The sequence below is a fragment of the Cavia porcellus genome, unplaced genomic scaffold (assembly GCF_034190915.1).
Source record: "Cavia porcellus strain 051 isolate PalLab524CR breed Dunkin Hartley unplaced genomic scaffold, mCavPor4.1 scaffold_12, whole genome shotgun sequence".
Classification (NCBI taxonomy): Eukaryota; Metazoa; Chordata; class Mammalia; order Rodentia; family Caviidae; genus Cavia; species Cavia porcellus.
Genome location: NW_026947495.1, coordinates 46,787,245 through 46,806,671, shown reverse-complemented (window position 1 = coordinate 46,806,671; position 19,427 = coordinate 46,787,245). Strand labels below are relative to the sequence as shown.

General features: G+C 38.2%; 1 protein-coding gene across 5 annotated transcripts in view; it reads left to right on the top strand.

Moving 5' to 3' along the window:
- Acvr1 (activin A receptor type 1) overlaps nucleotides 1-19,427 on the top strand; it is a 68,284-nt gene that overhangs the window by 13,096 nt on the left and 35,761 nt on the right. For all 5 annotated transcript variants that reach the window (XM_005007684.3, XM_003478573.4, XM_013142582.3 and 2 more), the window contains one exon: nucleotides 6,348-6,421. In XM_005007684.3, coding sequence (XP_005007741.1) covers nucleotides 6,355-6,421 — 67 coding nt within the window. In that variant the 5' untranslated portion in view covers nucleotides 6,348-6,354. The remainder of the gene's footprint in view (nucleotides 1-6,347; nucleotides 6,422-19,427) is intronic.

Sequence of the window (19,427 nt, the reverse complement as noted above, 5' to 3'; positions counted from 1 at the left end):
AATGGATTTGGCATGCAGATAAGTTAGGCATATAGGACTTCAACTAGTCATAACCAAAGTAAATCTATACCCAGACATATAATAATCAAGATCCCAGAAATTCAGTACAAGAACAGAATATTAAAAGCTGTTAGAGAAAAGAGATAGATCACCTATAAAGGAAAACCAATCAGAATCACAGCAGACTTATCAACACAAACCATCAAGTCAAAAAGAGTTTGGAGTGAAGTGTTTCAAACCCTGAAAGAAAGCAACTTCCAACCCAGATTGATCTACCCAGAAAAACTGTCTTTCAAAATTGATGGAAAAATAAGATATTTCCATGATAAAGAACAACTGAAGGAATTCATAACTACCAAAGCAACCCTATAGAGATTGCTAAAGAATATTCTAGAGAGAGAGAAAAATGATCATGGATCCAGGAACAGCAGCAGAGGAGGACTGCCAAACAAGACAGGCAATTGAATGAAGGGGAAAATGGAGGGCCAACAACAGGAGGATAGCAGGGCAGAGACAATCCTATGTATGCTGGTTGTGACCACTGATGTAGATGGCCTCAGGTCAGCAATAAAAAGAAGCACAGGGAGAGTGGATCAAGAAACAAGATCCATTGATATACTGTGTACAAGAAACACATCTAACTGGAAAGAATATTCATAGTCTGAAAAAGGAGAGAAAACAATTGTTCCATGTGACAGGAGGCCAGAAAAAGTGTCCATGAACCACAGAATGGATAAGAAAGATACAGTATTTTCATGCAGTGGAAATACCTAGCTACAAAGGAGGTAGGTGAATGGGCACAACTGGAGATCATGTTCATGGCTGAAACAGTTCAAACTCATATGTGTGAACCCTGGCATAAGAAACAGAAGGAGTTAATGGGATCCAAAAGCCAAATAGTTAATGTACGAACAAAGGGAGGAAACACTTGGGAAGGAAAGGTGGAAACTACTCTCAATTTCTTATTGCTCATTTCGAACTCTTGCATTGTTTACACAATTTTGTTAGATTTGGCTGTTTGTCGTGTTTTGTTAGATTTTTTACTGTCAGATGGTAGGGGCAGTTATTTTGAGTATAATGGGATATTTTATGGTAATCATGGTTTCCTATTATATTGCTTTGAAGTCTTACAATGCTTTTATTTATTGGTTTGATTGGTTTTATTCTGTTTTGTTTGATTTTATTATGTGTGATGGTATGAACAGCTATTTTGAAGAAAAGACATTATGGTAACCATTGCTGATTTACTATCATCTTGTTTTGAAGTCCTACCATGCTTTTGTTCTTCTGTTTTGATTGGTTCTATCCTGTTGTGCTTTATTTGATTTATTATGAGAGATGGTATAAACAAATTTTTTGAGGAAAATGAGATATTATAGTAGCCCTTGTGCATTTCTTGTTATTTGGTTTTGAAGTCCTGTAATGCTTTCATTTTTTTGAATAGTTTTACAGTATTTTGTTATGTTTGATATTGTTATGTGTGAAGTTATGCTCAACTGTGTCAAAGAAAAGAGACATTATGGTAGCTACTGTTGATGTCTGGTTGTCTGGTTGTGAAGGGCTGTGTTGCTTGCGTTGTTCTGTTCTAATTTGCTTTGTTCTGTTCTCTTTTGTTTTATTCTCTTTAACATAAAAAATTTTAAAAAAAGAATCTGTATATTCTAAGCCAAACATAAGATATTTACAGAGTGGAAATCTATGCTGTTTTCTTCTACATGTCCTTTTTTTTTTTAAACATACAATTTTCAAATTTATAAAATGCAAGACTATATTTTATTATATTAAAAATTCTCAGTTTTGATTTTGAAGTTTTGTGAGACCGGTAAGTGTGAAAACCACTGGAGTGAGGCATCCACAACTTCAAAAATTATTGCTACTCCTGTTATCTACAACCAGTCTCCTTCTTACCAACAGTAACAGAGTTAAGAAGTTAACTTTTTTTTTTTTTTTTTTTTTTTTGTCTTTTTCGTTTTTTTATCAGTACCAGGGATTGAACTCACGACTGCCTGCTTGCAAGGCAGGCATTTATGCCGCTGAGCTAAATCCCCAGCCCCTGTTAACTTTTTTTTGATACTGGGGATCAAACTCATGACCTTGCCATTGCCAGGCAGGTGCTTATCCCACTGAGCTGAGTCCCTGGCCCAAAAAGTTTACTTTTAAAAACAATAGTTTCTTTTTAGCTTGTTTTAAAATTAGAAATAGTTTCTTGGGGCTTAAGTTTGATACTTTATTGTACCTGATTAAAATATGATCAGGAATTTCCAGAACATTTTCTTTTCTGCATTCTTTTTCCTTTTTCTGCTTGGGTTATACCTTTTTTTTAGTACTTATTCATAACATACAATCATAAATTTCATTTTGGCATATTTGTACTGTACATGCATATTTTGAGGTGTGATTTTTTTTTTAAGTAGCTAGATTACTGGGGGGACAGAAGTGCTCCAGAACCTCATAAGAGCAGCAGCTAGTTGACTTTTTTCTTCAGTGATTTTTTTTGAATTTTTAAAAATTTTATTTTATTTATTTTATTTTTTGGTACCAGGAATTGAACTCAGGATCTTATACTTACTTGCCAGGCAGGCACTGTGCTTCTGAGCTATATCCCCAGCTGGATATTTTGGCATATCTTGACTATTTTTAAACAATGGATTAGCTTGGGGGAATTAATTTATAATTCCTTTTTTCTGACTTGTTGTTTAGCATCTTAAATCAGTATGATTAATTTTGCCTGTGCAATGGTGATCTGTATTTTGTGGCATGGCCTTTTGTTGACTTTGTAAAACAGAAAACATGGTAATAGTGATTGTATTTTAGTGGGTTTTTCCCCCTTTTTTCAAGAAAGGGTTCTTGATTTTGAAGCTTGCTAACTGACATTATATACTATTTACCTGAATAACACTCTACAAATTAGGAGTTTAGAGATTATTTATATATTTTAATCTTGCCTTTTCTTTTCAAGTATGTATGGTGGGGAGGGTTGCTAATTTTTTAGCATTTAAAATGTATTTAGAGAGAAACCTTATTCAAGCAGTACTAAATGTGCTGTCACTTGCGCTGGCTATGATGAATAAGATAGATCATAGATTTTATTACTACGGAGTTTAACAAGTAGCAAGATGGACCTGTAGGAAGCACACATAGATATGGATATATAATTATTAGTTATAGTTTCTGTGAATGAAGATTAACAAACTGGTAATATAAGAGTGCAAAGAAGCTAGAGTTTTGGCAGCCTTTAAAAAGGAAATGCTATTTGCTTTGTCTTTTTTTTTTTTTTTTTTTTTCTTTTTATCAGTACCGGGGGTCGAACTCACGACCACCTGCTTGCAAGGCAGGTGCGAACTCACGACCACCTGCTTGCAAGGCAGGTGCTTATGCCGCTGAGCTAAATCCCCAGCCCCTCAAGTTGTTTTTTAGAAGTGTTTTTAAACTATTACTTCCTTTATGCTTCAGTTTTTAAATTATACAGTCTTTTAGATGGTTATATGATTATCATAAACAAATCTTTGTTTTACCATAGGAGGAACCATATTTGTATGTCTTTTTATATCATTTTAAATCTGATGTGTAGCACATGGCAAGCTTTCAGTTGTTTTTGAGTACATAAATGAATTAATGAATGAAAGGCTGGAAATTCAAAGGTATGACTGAGATGGAAAGTAGTTTATTTTGGTGGTTCTCAGTGGCTTTTGATAACATGCCAGTGCCCCTCATATATATGTTGATATAAAATACAACACATATATTATAAAACCAATGTGTATTAGTCAGTTTTCATCACTGTAACAACATACTTGAGATAATTAACTTATAAAGAGAGAACCTTGTGGTTTAAGAGGTACAAGTCTCTGATGGGTCCCCTGGAATTATTGCTTTCAGGCTTTAAAGAAGGTGCTGGGTGGCAGTGGCTGGGGAACCAACTGCTCCGCCTCATGACTATGTGGAAAGAGAGGAAGAGGAAGAAGACAGCTGCATACTCCTAATTGGCCTAAGGACTTCTCCTTACTAGGCTCCAGCTCTTAAACTTCTGCCTGTCACCCCCAACAGTGCCATTTGGAGGACCAAGCCTTTAACTCATGGAGCTTTGGAGAACATTCAACCAACATCCAAATTACAATATGTGAAATAGAGATTTAAAAAATAAAACATGCAGTATTTAAGATGTTGCTAATGGTTATAGCATCATGTAATCACTAATAAAAATCTCAATGCATTCAGGATAATATTTATTATATGTGATGATGGATGGATGCAAATTTCTTTTTCTTTTTTCTTTTCTTTGTTTTTTTAGTGCCAGGAATCAAACTCAAGATTTTGCACTTGCCAGGCAGGAATTTGTGTTGCTGCATAATATCCTTGATCTTTTTTCATATATTTAAAAATTTTGAATTTGGGGAAACTGCTTCATGTTAGGTTGAGAGAAATACTACTTTTCTCTAGTAATGTGGTTAGGGAAGAGCTCCTAGGGATAGGCGATGTCAGGGCATCCATTTTCCTTACTCTTTTTTGCGGTGCTTATATTAGTGATATAGTCAATCTCTAGCTTTTTCAATGATTTTAGAGCACTTGGCATTTGGGGAGGGCCATTTCCCAATAACTGGCCAGGATAACCTATAATCCTACTTCAGTGAACCTTTGAAACTGTCGTGCCTGATGGTACTCTGTAAGCAAACCTTGCCTACCCTGTTACACTATGTAATTCCTACTCTTTCTGAATGCTGGTTCTTTCTGAAAACTAGACCATCACAGGGAGCCAAGGTAGCCTCCAAAGAGAATTCAGTTATTTACTGCTTTGTTAGATGAAAATAGCTTTGTAGACGAAAGGTGTTAGACACGTTGTGTCATAGCCAAGGAGTTCCCTTGCACAGCCTTCATATGCGTGCACCATTTTGGGGATGAGTGGGCTGTTTCAGGGGAGCTGAAGTCGTTTCCTGTGCTGATGGGGATTCACCAAGTGTTAGTCTGTTTTCTGCTGCTGTAACACAGTACTGTACCCTGTTTTTTATAGTATTGGAGGCAAGGGAGTGTAATAGCATAGCTCCAGTGTCCCCTCACAGAAAAAGCCTGCTACAGGAAGCATCAGTGTGAACATGAAAATAGTAACAACAAAAACAGCATCAGTGAGAGAAGCCCGCTCAAGTTTCCATATGCTTTTAAAAATATAAAAGGAAGGTACATAAAAATCTGCTCTACTCCCTCCTTGCTATTTAGAGATAGACTGAAATGTAATTATGGAAGAAAAAGGAAATAGGTTAAAATGAGAAGGTTAAAATGAGAAGATGTGATGGGAGTGTGGCAAATAAACTATCAGTTCAGTAACCAAAAAAGGTACCATTTTGAGAAAGTAGACCAGGAATCCACCTAGACAAGTTGATGGGGTTTGCCCTTTGCTTTGATGTACGAGTAAGATAACACGCTAACCTAGTTGTCAAAGAACTATAGCAATTTTCTTTACTTTATTACAAAGTTGTACCTAATCAACTTCCATCAGATTTCTAGTTGTGAAAATTATTTAAAGAGAAAAGTTTTAATTAAAAAAATTGAGCTTCTGCTATTGTAGTTTAAAGCCAAAACAACCCTGAAAATTCTATAAATTAACTTGTTTTCTCGGTGATAGTTCTCTGAGTTCTAGATTTACATGAGTTATTTTAGCAATATTCTGTCTAATTGTGTCTGTCCTTTGTTAAATTCAACATTAATACAGAAATGTATAGCTTTACCACAGATGAGGCATAAATATTTTCATTTGCCTGTTTCCTTTGTAGATGTAGGATTCTGTATCTCTAGTGCTTTAATAAAAGAGAAGATTCAAACATAATTGGTTTAAACTATTCGGTTTCCTAATCTTTATCATCATATTAGAGTAGAGCATTCATCCTCTCAGGATTTTTATTTTCATTTATTTATTTTTTGGTACCAGGAGTCAAATTCAAGATCTCATGCTTGCCAGGCAGCACCCTGCTGCTGAGCTGTATTTCCAGACCATCTCAGAATTTTTAATACAGTGTCACTAATTGTGTTCGGTGGAGTAAGACAAACTTCAAATGTAAAAGTTTTAGGCATGCCTTATTTTCAACCTTCTTCATTTTCTTACTAAGTTCTAAAGAGAGTAAGCTCAGAGAAAGTAGCATTAGAGAAACCACCAGTCAGAGGCACACTGACTCCTTAGATGTTTTAAGTCCATTAAAAAGGTCCAGGTTTTTAATATACTAAACGAAAGGGAAATACACATTGAGGCAATTTGTAAGAAAGGCCTTAAATGGCAGTTTGAAGATGATATACTTAATTTTTTTTGCCATTCTGCAGCTGATATTTTTTAACTTATACCTCTTCTTTTCCTTCCGCAGTTGTACAATGATAGATGGAGTGATGATTCTTCCTGTGCTGATGATGATTGCTTTTCCTTCCCCGAGTTTTGAAGGTAAGTGCCTCACAGATATTTGGGTTAGGATAAGTATACTTTGCATGGGTTGGTCAATTCTTAATTCTGTTAGACTTAGCATCCCTTTTTATAATAAATATTTGGTAATATCCTTTAATATTTTGAAATACAATTCTGATACACATTATATCTCAATTTTTATATAACATAATTTAAAAATTCAGTATGATGCCTTATCTGAAATAAATGTAAAAAAGTAGAGATAACTGTAATTAGCAATGAAGGAATATATATATAAAGGAAGGAATATATATATAAATAAATGTACATAGTTGGGCATGAGTATACTACAAGATGTCTTGAAGTACTACAGCTGCTCCTCATCTGCAGTTTGACCTTCTAGGTTTAGTTACCCATAGTCAACCATGGCTCAAAAATATTTAATGGAAATTCTAGAAAGTAAATAATTTGTAAATTTTAAATTTGTGCCTAATTTATAAATTAAACTTATCATAAGGGATACATTAAAAACCGTGTAGTATAGTTAGGATTGGTACTAGCCGTGGTTGTATGTATCCATGGGACGAGTTGGAACATGTCCCCTAAAAGAAAGGAGGACTATTCTAGTATATACGTGCACCTAAATTTGTAATAATCTTCAAAATCTTCAAAAGTAGATTGTTACCGGTATGCTGTATTGCTGGTTTCATTGTCAAACGTAGTCTCCAATGATTAAGTTTTGTGCAATTTGGATCTGAAATCAGCCCTCATGTGTTAAACTCTTATTCCTGAGGTTGGCACTGTTAGGAGGTGGTAAAAATTTAAAAAGTGGCACCTGTGGGAGGTCTTCTTGTCCTTGTGGGGACCTTACTCTCAAAGGAGTTTACGGGACCTTGCCACTTCCTCTGTCTCTTGTATCCCAGCCGCCCATGAGGTGGATGGGGCCTACTCTGCCATCCAAGCCTGGCTGTGGTATTTATAACACTGCTGTTGGTCCAGAGCAGTAGGGCCAGTCAGATAACCAAACACTGCAAACTTTTAATCCAAAATAAACCTGGTTTTTTGCAGGGAGTAAAGACTGGCAATTGAACCCATAGCCTTTAGACTGAACTCCATTCTCAGCTCCCCTTTTAAATTTTGAGAGGTTTTGCTGAGTTGCTAAGTTCCTTGGGCGGGGTTTGAGTTTGTCGTCTTTCTGCCACACCCTCCCAGAGTGTACCATGCCAGGTTTAAACCTTTTCTTCTTTATTATCTCAGATATTTGTTAATTATAATAGAAAGTTGACTAACAAAACCTTGATTTATACAGTAATTGCTTTTGGAAAAATTTAGTCTACATCAAAACAGTATAAGCCATACATTTAATTCATGTATGAGAGTTAAATACTATGTTCTTGTAACTACACAAAGACTGTTCATGTAAATGAATGTGAAATGGGAAAGTCAAAATTTGTGGGGGCATAGGCTATGTCTTAGTCTCTTTAGGCTGCTGTAACAAAAATACTGTGAATTGAGTGGCTCGTAAATAACCAACATTTATTGCTGGTTGACGTGGAACTTGGAAGTCCCAGTTCAGGGTGTTGGTACATTAAGCACCTGGTGAGGTTGACCCCTCGTAGGCAGCTTCTCTTCTCTTTGTGCTGTCATGATGAAAAGCCAGCTAGCTTTGTGGGGTCTCTTTATTATGATACTGGTCCTAGTCATAAGGCTTTGTACCCATCATTTCTCCCAACCAGATCTCATTTTCTAATACCATCATGTTGGAATTCGTAATTGATGTGAATTTGGGGTGACACACACATACCATAGTAGGCTAAATTTTAGCTGTATAATAGACGCCACCCAGCATTTGTAGGCCTTTGATGTCTCTGCTCTTTTCTTACTTATTTCCACTACTTCTCTGCTGCCCACCTTCCGATTGCTTAGGGGTGACACTGTTTGCATTGAAAACCACAAAATAGATAATTAAGAGAGAAAAGAAAAGTTACTTGTTCTTTCCTGCATGTACATTTATTGCATTTAGAAAGTTGGTGTGTGACTAGAGGTATGTATAACATAAACTACGTTTTTGTGCACTGAGTTGTGCTCGTGTTGTTTTAATAATGCCTTCATAGAGAATGGTGCTTGCACTGTGAATCTGAGCCTTGTTATGATCAGATGGGACACAATGAGTGTCCCTGTTAAGCTCGTTGGTGGCGTAGGTCTACTTTATATAATTGGTGAGTTCTCAGGGGAATATATAATTTAACACATCAGTGTAGCCAACACTATGAAAAATCAGTGCTTAGTGTACTAAATATCTGATTATATTTCATAATAGTCAACATGTTCCTATCTCCTTTTTTTGGTAACCTGTGCATGTCTCTCACTGTCCTATATTGTAGCCTCTTGTCACATGTAACACTGGAAATGCAGCTAATATAAGTTGTAGTATGCTGTTAATGTGTAATGCAGCCTGGATTTCAATGAAAATTTTTTTTTAAAAAAGTAAATTTCTACTCTGTGCAAGGTCCTGGTTTCAGTTTCCAGCACTGCAAGGGGGAAAAAAGGTACATTTTATCTGTTTCTTTTTAGTACTACTATGAGAAAACTTAACTAGATAAGGTGGCTCCCATTTTGTTTCTATTTGGATAGTGCTGTTACAACCTAATTTAGTTCTCTTAGAGCCTAGCCTGTGCTCTAAACAATATTGTTAAAGACATGGCAATATGGTAGTTGTGTCAATTACGAGGGGATCCTGCCAGGTGATTGCTTAAAGAATTCATAAGAGGAATTAGACATATTAATCTTGGAAAATTCCCTGAGTTTTTGATGGTTTACAGCTGGGCTTGATTGGCCCACTCTTACTTGACAATTTCTGGAGACAGTGGTTCCAAGCAAGTTTTAGCCCCCTTCTCCTTCCTTTTAAATTATTTACTAATATTATCTTGAGAATCTCTCCAAAGTTCACACCTTTCCATAGGTTCTTTGTCAATTCTTCTCTCAAACAACAACACTACAATAAAACTCAACATGAACAAAGTAAAATTCTATATACTATCAAGCAGTGCCTATGGGTTGCTATTGATATCGTGATCTATCTGTAATGTAGGCAAGATTGAAAAAGAAAGAATGGAAGAGAAATAATGATGGACCTAAAATATAAACAGAGAAGAAAGGATAGAGAAAGCATAAGGAAAAGGGGGAGTGGCATTCATGGAATGTTAACATGGTTGCTTTTTCCCATTTCTAGCTCTTAAGTGTTTGAGAGTCTAGCAAAGTGAACATATATAACAAAACTCATTTGTTTGGGCTGATATGGAAATGGATTGCCACTAAGATTTTGCTATTTATATTCACCTTCCAGTAGGATGTTTACAATTATGGAGAAGAGTATGGGAAAGAGTACATCATTTTACAGTGGAAAATACTAATTTTTGTTTTGTCTTGAGTGCTCTAATGTAGAGTACTCTAACATTAACAGCGGCTGCCTTAGTCTTCCCTCCATGACTCACCTGGCCCGTTAACTATGGTAGCATACTCTGTGAAAAGTACTCTTGTTTCTATATTTCCAGGATTTCCTTTAAACAGCCACAGAAAAACTCCATTTGTAATACATTCTAATATATTCTACATTAGTTGTAAAGCAAATGTGAAGCTTTAAGATGCCTAACCCAAAGAAGTAAACAACAGGACAGAGAATGGAAGCCTTTGCAATATTGCCCTGTAGCTTGTCTGGTGCAGAGCTCTTTGCAGTATCACACTGAAAAGAGAATAGACCCGTTTTCAGTGTTTGCAGAGCAGCCAAGTCACCTCATTAGTTGTGCATCAGTGATGAGATTCTTAGAGCATAAGTAAAAGTCATAGTTTTTGTTCTGAGATATTTTGTTATATAGTCCTAGTTCATTAAAAAAAAAAAACAAACAACAACAACAACAACAAAAAAACGCAAATGAGGGCCAGTCCTCTTGGCATGCAGTTGTAAACCCTGCCCCCTGGGTATCTGAGATTGGATTATCACCTGAGCCCTAGAGTTCAAGGCAAGCTACAGCAGTGTGTAGAGGATCTGCTTTAAAAGTAAATAAACAACAAAAACACCCACAGTACAACTCAAAATGAATAAATCTAAAACTGAAAAAATGCTGACAAGTAGGATGAAGAAAGGTTAGTAGTTGATACTGGGTTAGGACAAACAAGTTCTGGTGTTCCGTCCCACAGCAGGGTGATAATTGATAATGGTACTATATTGTGTGTTTCAGAGAAAACTAGAGAAAACAACTGAATGTTCTCACCACAAAGAAATGATTAAATATTTGAGAAGATACATAGGCTTATCCTGGCGTGAACATTATGTAATGTGTTTATGTGCCAAAACATCACATGATGTGCTCATAAATACATATAATATTTATGTGCCAGAAACCCCCACAAAATGAACAACTTTTCTTTCTCCCTTCTTTGATTATGTTTATTGTCAAATACAGAAAATAGGAAAATACTGCTTACTGTAACTATTGCTTTGATAATTATCAGTAGTATTTATTGAATGCTTGATGGCAATTTGAACTAACTGCTTTATGTCATTATTTCCTTACAATTACTCTGACAAAACAAGGGCTTTTTTGTTGGCTTATTTAATAAGCTTTTGGATTGGTTAATGTTCTTTCTTAAGGTTGTGCAGCCAACAAAAGGTCTAATATACTTTGAGCAATGGTATTTAAGAACTTTTGTCATTATTAATCTTTAAAATTTTGCATCTCAAAATGTATTTATGTTGGGGGTTAAGTTGGCGATATCTACATTTATCTTAAGTCTGGTGCATGTGTGGATCCAGCCTGTTCTAGCTTGAGAAGGTGGTGAGACGAGAGTTTGTAATCACAAATGATAAGGCTCCTTTACCCAGGTTTGTGGTTTTTCACTTCTCATGTCTCTCCTACCAGTGATCATTTATTTCTCCTGTTCATTATCTGTACAACTCTATCTGCAGGAAGAGTTTTATTTGCTCTCACGCAGAAGAGCACTTGAGTCCTAATTACCTGTATATTCTTCCCTTTCCTACCCTTGCCTTCCCATTAATAAGGCTAATCATATTGTAAAACTACTATTATGCCACCAGGGAGAAGGCAGAACCACTGTATTTTGTTTTGCTTTTTTGCCTTTGGCATCTGCAGGTGAAGACCACGACACAAGTTCTTAAAGTGGAGTATTGCTTTTTTTGACAACATGCAGTTCAGTTTTATTATAGCAAGTAAGACTGGTCTTAAGTGGATGTTTGTTGCAGGAGATTTTGTTCTGTTCTAGAGAAGATTGGTAGGTCCCAAATTATTTTCTGAGTTGACCGGATTTTAGTGTTTCCAAAGCCAACACCACTCAGACTTTCCAGCCCAATTATCCAAAGAAGGAAGGAAGGGGCTAACTTCAATGGACTTTTTGTTAGGGTCCACAAAGGTACCCCTCTTTACCAGTGAGGGGGAGAATAGAATAAGCCCTTCTTTGAATTTCTCATTATTGAGTATACAGGAAGTTCTTGAAAGGGTAAATGAATGTAAAAGAAATATCTCACTATTAAATTTATGGCTTTCATTTCTCATTACTGTAATGTATCCTTTTTGTTCAAAATAAAATCTTTCTCTTTCTGTATCATCAAATGAGAGATCTCTTTTAACAAGAGAAGTACTGAACTATTTGCCACTGTAAGGAGCTAAAATGTAAATGTCTCATGAGGCTGCACAGTTTTAAGATCTGTTTGTGTATAATCAAGTTTTCTGCAGCAAAGTATCTTTTTAGCCTCTTCTTCCTAAGAAGTGTTTGTCTCAACCCTGGTAGTTAAACTAGAGTCATATGCATGCATCCATGTATTTGTCCATCATCATCCATCCATTGTTCACAGTATTCAAATAAAATAAAATCAAATACTGAATAAATGATAAAACAAGTCCAGTATGCAAGCTCCTGAAATGATTTCTTTGCCATCAGTAATAGGTGCACAGGGCTGGAGACTTAGCTCAGTGGCCCAAGCACTTGCCTGATAAGCACGAGGTCATGAGTTCAATCCCCAGTACCCCCCAAAACCCCCAAAAAACAAAAACAAAAAGAAAGGTGTACAGAACAATAGCTTCTAAGCTTCATGTTTATAAAAATAACAGTGAGAGTAAGGCTGCCTTCTTCTTTGTAGAAAAGTGTGTAAGGCAGGAAGTTTATAGGATTGCTTTGCCTGTAACTTTCATTTGTGTGTGTAGGGGGAAGGGGGACACCAAGGAAAATAAGCACTTTTTAATTTAATTTAATTTAATTTAATTCATTTCATTTTAGTTTTTTATTAGTACATAGTGATTATATTCTTCATGGAGAGTTGATGCATATACATAACACAGGATCCTTCTTTTTTCATTCCCTTCTTCTCATTTCCTTCCTTCCTTCCTCCCCACCCTCTGTCCCGTTTGCATGGGATCTGTCCCCCTACTTCTGTTATCTGTCTTTCAATTTTTTCCGTGTACTTTTGTTTTCTCACGTAAGAGAAATGGTGATGCCTCAGTTTGTGTGTCTTATTTATTTTACTTAGTGTTATGGTTTCTAGGAACATCCATTTTCCTACAAATGGCTCACTTTATGGCAGAGTAGTACTCCATTGTGTATAAACACCACATTTTCTTTATCCATTCATCTGTTGATGGACATATAGGCTGCTTCCTGGGTTTAGCTATCGTGAATCATTGCTATAAACATGGGTTCCCTTATATCAGCTCTCAGAGTACTGCTGCCTGCCTTCCGAACTTCCCTCACAGTCTGGCATGACCTCAGGCAAGCAAGCCTCCTAGATAATGATTATTTGCAGCAGTCGAAATTACTCACAGCTCCTGTCACTCCAAGAGAGTGTAAGACACAGGGTGGGTTGGCTTTCCAGCTTCTGACTGTGACTCACAGTAAGAAACATTTTGGAGTAGGACCCAGTGTGCACATGAGACCCACACACATTTGAGGTGAGAGTTTCATGGAAGTTCTCTTAACTATGGTTAATCTATGCTCATTTCTTCCCCATTTTTAATTCTGTCCAGTTGCATCTCACTTCAAAATTCAGAAAGAAACCTTGTCTTGAACCACTAAACTGATTTCTCAGTACTCACTAATGAGTACTGAACCTCTGATTTTAAAAAGACACCACATCAGTCTGCTTCTAAGAGTTCACACCCCAAATTCCCGGTGAAGGTGCTGATGACTGAGTTTAGGTCTTCTGGAATATTCTCCAACAAAACTGGCCAGGAACCTTTGAGCCCTCCTCCCATTCTGTAGCCTGACCATCCTTGCTGCACTCCAGTAACTTGACAGAAAGAGGGCAGTTTATATTTGCACCTTCTCAGCCTCAGTCATAACACTGGAACAGCTGCTGCCTGATTCTCATCAGTGGATATGGCCCTATGATCAGGGCGTTTCCTAGAGCCAGGGTTAATGCTGCCTCTAATTCTTTGTTATGGGTTGGAGCAGAACATGAACTTTCTGAGGATGTATATATTTGGGTTATGTGGGAAGAAGAGGAATAAGAGGAAGAATAAGCAGTTTCTCTTAGGAGTAGTGTAATTTACCTTTTACAAAACAAAACAAAACATCTGTGGTTTTTATACACAAATGATGATTTTTGTGGAAAGAGTAGACTGGAAGTGACCTCTTTTTTTTTTTTTTTTTCTATGTTTATTTTGTCTCCTGGATTTTGGGTACTATACCAAGACAGACTAATTCACAACAAAACAACAAACAAAAAAAGAAAACAAAAACCCCACAATTCATTCAGGAAAAAAAAATAATAAAATACAGATTAGAAAGAAAACACCCACAGTCCAGTTTAGAATTTGACTTCTATGATATGTATATATATAGAATGCCATGTAGAGTTACACCATCATGGCTTCTTTTAATTTCATGTTCTAGTTAACATAATCAGTTAATTGATATAGATTTTATAAAGGGTTAAGGTGATTTTTGATATCAGATATCGTTCCAGGTCAAAGTCAAAAAGTCTCTTTGGAAGGGAAAGCTGTTGGTAATGTATGGAAATGCAGCTTTTCTCAGGAAGTCATAGTCAAACATCATCAGTAACCATCTTCAGTTTACTGTGTCTTTGTGGATGGGTCATTTCTCCTCAGCTTGTTATCATGTGGTGCATGTGGAGACAGTCACAGTACTCACCTTGTGAAAGTCATGGGGGAGACATGTAGAATGTTGGACACAGAGTAAGCCCTGAGGCTGGGACTTGATCCACGTTATTTTATCTCTAGTCTCTAAAATGTTGCTTGGAGTAGAATTGGTGCTTAATAAATATTTGACAAATGAATACTGTTAGCTATAATAATAATTATTGTAATGCAAAAATGATAGCCTCATAGGAGACAGAGGGATTGATCTAGGCTGTTGAGATAAAAAGAGAAGATACATACCCTTTTAAAGAATTTATTTTGAGTTTCAGTAAAGAGAATCAGTTTTAAGTGGTTACCATCAGTACCAGTTGACAAAACTGGCTGGCACCGGCAGTGTAAACATAGATAAGAAATGGTTCCTGCTCTCAAGGTGTCTGTCTGGTTGGATGAAGCCAAGGTTATATGTAACAGGGGAGACGCCCAACTCAGGGTAGGTGGTGGCGACCTCGAGAGGCACAGTTTGGATGGAAAAACAGCAAAAGAGAAACTGATATTTTAAGCAGAAGAGTAGAGGCCAGAGAAATGACACGAAAGGGGACACTAGGCTGTGAGAAGGGACCTGTTAGTGTTGAGAATTAAGACCTTACAATTATTGCAGCCTTGTATTCTGAAGAAGTGCAGAGGTCTTGAAAGATAGGTAGAAACAATGTGTATGTTTTGAAAGAGTGGTGTGGTGCAAGTTGGTCATAGCTGTATAGAGCTTAGAACAGAAGGAAGGAAGAGGAAGACTCCGTAATCTGGGGACAGGAAGGCCACACTGCATTTTCATAGGCATCCTAACCCTAACCACTCAACAGTGGCAAACTGAAATTGTGGTTCAAAAGTAGAATGCTACAACAGGTAGCTCACAAATTGTAGCAAAAACAGCAGCACACCACCACTAATCTAATAATAATCCTACTGCTGATTTTGTTATGAAAACAGAAACCCAAGCCTGCTGACTTTTCTAGAAACTTTTGCAAGACATTTATGTCCTCGTAGCTGGCCCTTTGTTCCTGGGTTGCCATGGAGTGTCAATAAGCCCTGCTCAGAATAACCCAGGCAGTGAAATGAGAGGTACAGCCGGCTCACTGGCCTGGTGGCTGGCCAGGTTACACAGTTTTTGTCGCTCCCGTCTTGGGAGGAGCACTGGGCAGCTGGTTGCCCTGGCAGCTGTGAAAGGTGTGTGTCTTTTGACTGCCCAGAGTTTGAAATGCAACCAGAACTTGCCTGTCTCCTGAGTCTGTGCAGCTCCCGATTGAGCTGATAGCAACTGAAAATAGCCTACTGAGCACCTGTCCCTTGTACACTAGACCCTGGCCAACTGCCATTTAGGACGATGTGGACTCATTGGTGGACAGGTGAGGTACTGAGCAAATATTAATGGCTTGTAGGAAAATGTGGAAACTTTGGCTCTTCTTATAGGGTGGTGATTGTGGGAGGAGCCAAAGGCCTCTGAGCTGATCATTTTGCATGGTTAGTGGGGCCACAGGAGCTATGAAAGTACAATAAAAGTCTGAGGTCTCCATGTAATTCTCTTTGTTCAGCTCAGTAGTAATGCAGTACCCTTAGAGGTGTAAGTTTTCTCTTGGAAGGAAAGATTTTCCTAAAAACTCTTGGTTGGCAGCCAAGCATAGTTTATGCTGCCCCAGCTTTACAAAGGGCAGGCATTGAGTTAAACTATTTTGTTTCATTTTATGCCTGCTCTTTAATCCTTAGTGATTGTCAGTGGATGGCTTCTACAAGGTGTCTCCTGCTAGCTTGTTATTTCTCAGTAGTCCAAATGTGGGCACATGTAGAATTATAGAATAGAAGCACAGCATGCCAGGAACTGTCTGCTCCCCTTTGGGATTCCTTCCATTTTCTTCTGGGTTTTCGCCTCTTTAGCAGGCTTGCCATTGTTGGCTGGGCCTGGCATGTGTGGATGGAGCAGGCTGTGGAAGGAAATACTTCTGAAATGACTGGTGGTATTAAAGCTACTATTTTAAAGTGACCCTCCGTAGATACTTGGGTTATCTTTAGGCCAACAGTGATCTGCGGCTACAGGAGCCAAAGGGAATCTGCGGAAACTCTTGTCTGTGGCTCTTGCCTGGGTTTGTGTTTAGATATTCTTGCTCCCCAGCCAGTGGCCTCATGACTCATCTCAGAATGAGCCAGCTTTCCTTTGCCAAGGCCCAAGATTACTCTGGAACCTGGGAATGGTTTGTCATGCTGCAGAGATTGAGATGCAGGGATGGTGTGTTTGAAAAGCTTCAGGGTTTACAGCACTCAGATGAAATGCTTGCCCTTTATATCTAGCATATGCAACCATGAAGCTTTTTCTGTGAGCTGCAGTGGAGAAGAAATAAGCTCAAAATAATCCAAACTCAACCTTGTCATGATTATAGTGTCTTTATTCTATCACTAGTAAGCCAGTTTTCTTAAATGTTTTGAATTTGGGTTCATGGATACTTTTGAGTCATATTGAGACTGATAGAGAATTAGACTGATAGAGAAAGAATGTGAAGCAGAGGTCAGGTTATAAAGCCTGGCATGCAGGTACACAAGGCAGGCATTCATGGGACTGATGACATGGGATTCCCTTCTTCATTAACCTTCCATGGTGTGCTGGAGTTGATAGGACTTAGGAGTGGATTGGGAAATTGGGGGAACAGATTAGTAGTGATATCAAAGGCTTCCCCTCTATCCTAGTATTTTACCCTTTTTAATCCTTTTGACTGTAAGATGGAAAGGAAGGAGTCTAGAAGTTACTTTGTGCTCTGTGTGCTTTTCTGTGGTATGCTTGGGATAGAAATCTGGGGAAGGGAAATTGACTAATTTAGGACATTTCCATCTTCCACTTTAGGTGCCACAAGGCCACGAAGCCATATTCAGGAATGTTATTGAACAGATTGGAGCCCTGCCCAAAATGCGATGGGTTTATCTATGTGATTTGAAAGCTTCTAGATAAGGGTGTGGTAGAGGCCAGTGATAACTAGAGACAAGAATGATGACCTTAGAGAAAGTAGAATCCCTGAGTACCAGAAAAACAGGTAGAATAGGGGACAAGAGGAGAAGTTGTTGGGAATTCCTTCTCCCACTGTTGGAACCCAGCTAGAGCTGCTTGTCTGACATTGCCTGTTTCAGTTTAGAGCCTAAGTTGGAACCCATCAGAGGCATGCTGTACGCTCCTGTTTGCCTAAGAAGGTGGAAAAACAATCAAAAGTGAATCGGCAAACCAGAATTTTTTCTTGCACCATAAATAAAACTGCTAGCTCTAGTGGATGGAGCCGCATTTTAAGTTCTCTTCTGACCCTAACAAGGATTGCCTTCTTAGACCATTCATAATTCACTGGGAAAACTGTTTTCCTCTTCTGTCAGGCTCTGTGACTCTCCTTGTAACCAGAGCTTGTTCAGACCTGGGTGTTGGCATGTATGTGGAGGCGACAGTATTTTCTGGCCTGTGAAAATGCTCCTTAGTAGATGATTCCTGCTAGGCCTTCTGTTTCAAGAAATTTGAAGAAAAAAATGGGACAAGTCATTATTTTCTTCCATATTAAGGAGTTCACAGATACTGCATGTATGTTAAAGCCAAGTTTTTGCTACAGTCTGAGAATCATCAAAAGCTTGGAAAAGACAGGTCAATATTGTCTTAGATCATTACCATATTATGTTGTTTCGTTTATTAGTCACTTGCATACAAGCTCAGTTTTTGGCTTTGAAATAAAAGGTGTGGTTGCTGCAATAGGCTTAATTTACAAGGATTATTTCAGAGACAAGGAGTCAGCCCAGACATAAAATAAACAGATGGCACTTCTTTTTTTTTTTCTTCTCAGCTTCAGCAGTTCAAATGCAGGATGACTTAGGCATCCTTATCACCTTCAGCACAGCAAGAAGGGGGAAATGATGTAATTCACTCCCTGCTGAACTTGCTATTACTCACTGAAGGGGGTTAGGGGATAGCAGCAAAGCCCAGGGGCAGCCATTTCTCTGCTAAGCAGCCAATTTCCGACCCCTCTAACCTGACTGGTACTAGAGGGACTTAGTGTGTGTCGATGATTCTGATCACCCAATATTATAGTAACTGAAAATCCCCAAAGCAGCCTCCACAGGAGGACACCCACAGAAGCCCAGCTGTTCTATTAATGTATTAAAGAATTCTTTATCTTAGGGACTCTTGTATTTTATTTCTGACAAACAGGCTAATGAAAAACCCACAGTCCTACTAAAAGTACTGATTTTCCACACGTGGGAGCTGTGAGTATGGAACAGATGTGACGGAGCAGCAGACTGCTTCGGGAAGAGACGGTTTGCACAGACATGCCGGCCCAGTGACTAAACCTCGCCTTAAGATCTGTGCTGACATTTGAAGACTTTATGGGCTCAGGCTGCTCTGAAAACCAGCACCAGGTCTCTTCCCACCTCTAACTAATTTCTGTGAAGAGAAAATGCATGCTGTGCCAAATATCCATCAAGCTTGTATTCCTGCCAGGATCTGAGGCCAGTGCTGGGTGTGCAGCAGTGAGGAGGTCTGTGGGGTTCCCACCAGCCTGGTACTTCAGTCTATAGGAGAGGCTGTGTATTCAGCAGCCCTAGGTTGGTAGTGCTGGCTCCGGGAGTGGAATGTTGGTATTCCATGTGGAGGAATTCTACATCTAAAGAACTCAGGATTCCGGGGCAGGAAGGGACCTTGCAAGACTTCTACCAACTGAAGAGGCTGAAGAGCAGGCAGGGACCAGCAGTGGTCTGTATGTTCAAAGTGATAGAAGTCAGAGAGAATCAGACTCGTGCAGTGGCTTGAGAGGGGAACAGTACACACAGAGTAAAGACCCTGTGAGTTCAAAATCTTTGATGTCTTGGTATTCTGATTTATAATTTGAGTGCCTCTTTTCTCACGCATAACTCCTGGAATACATTTT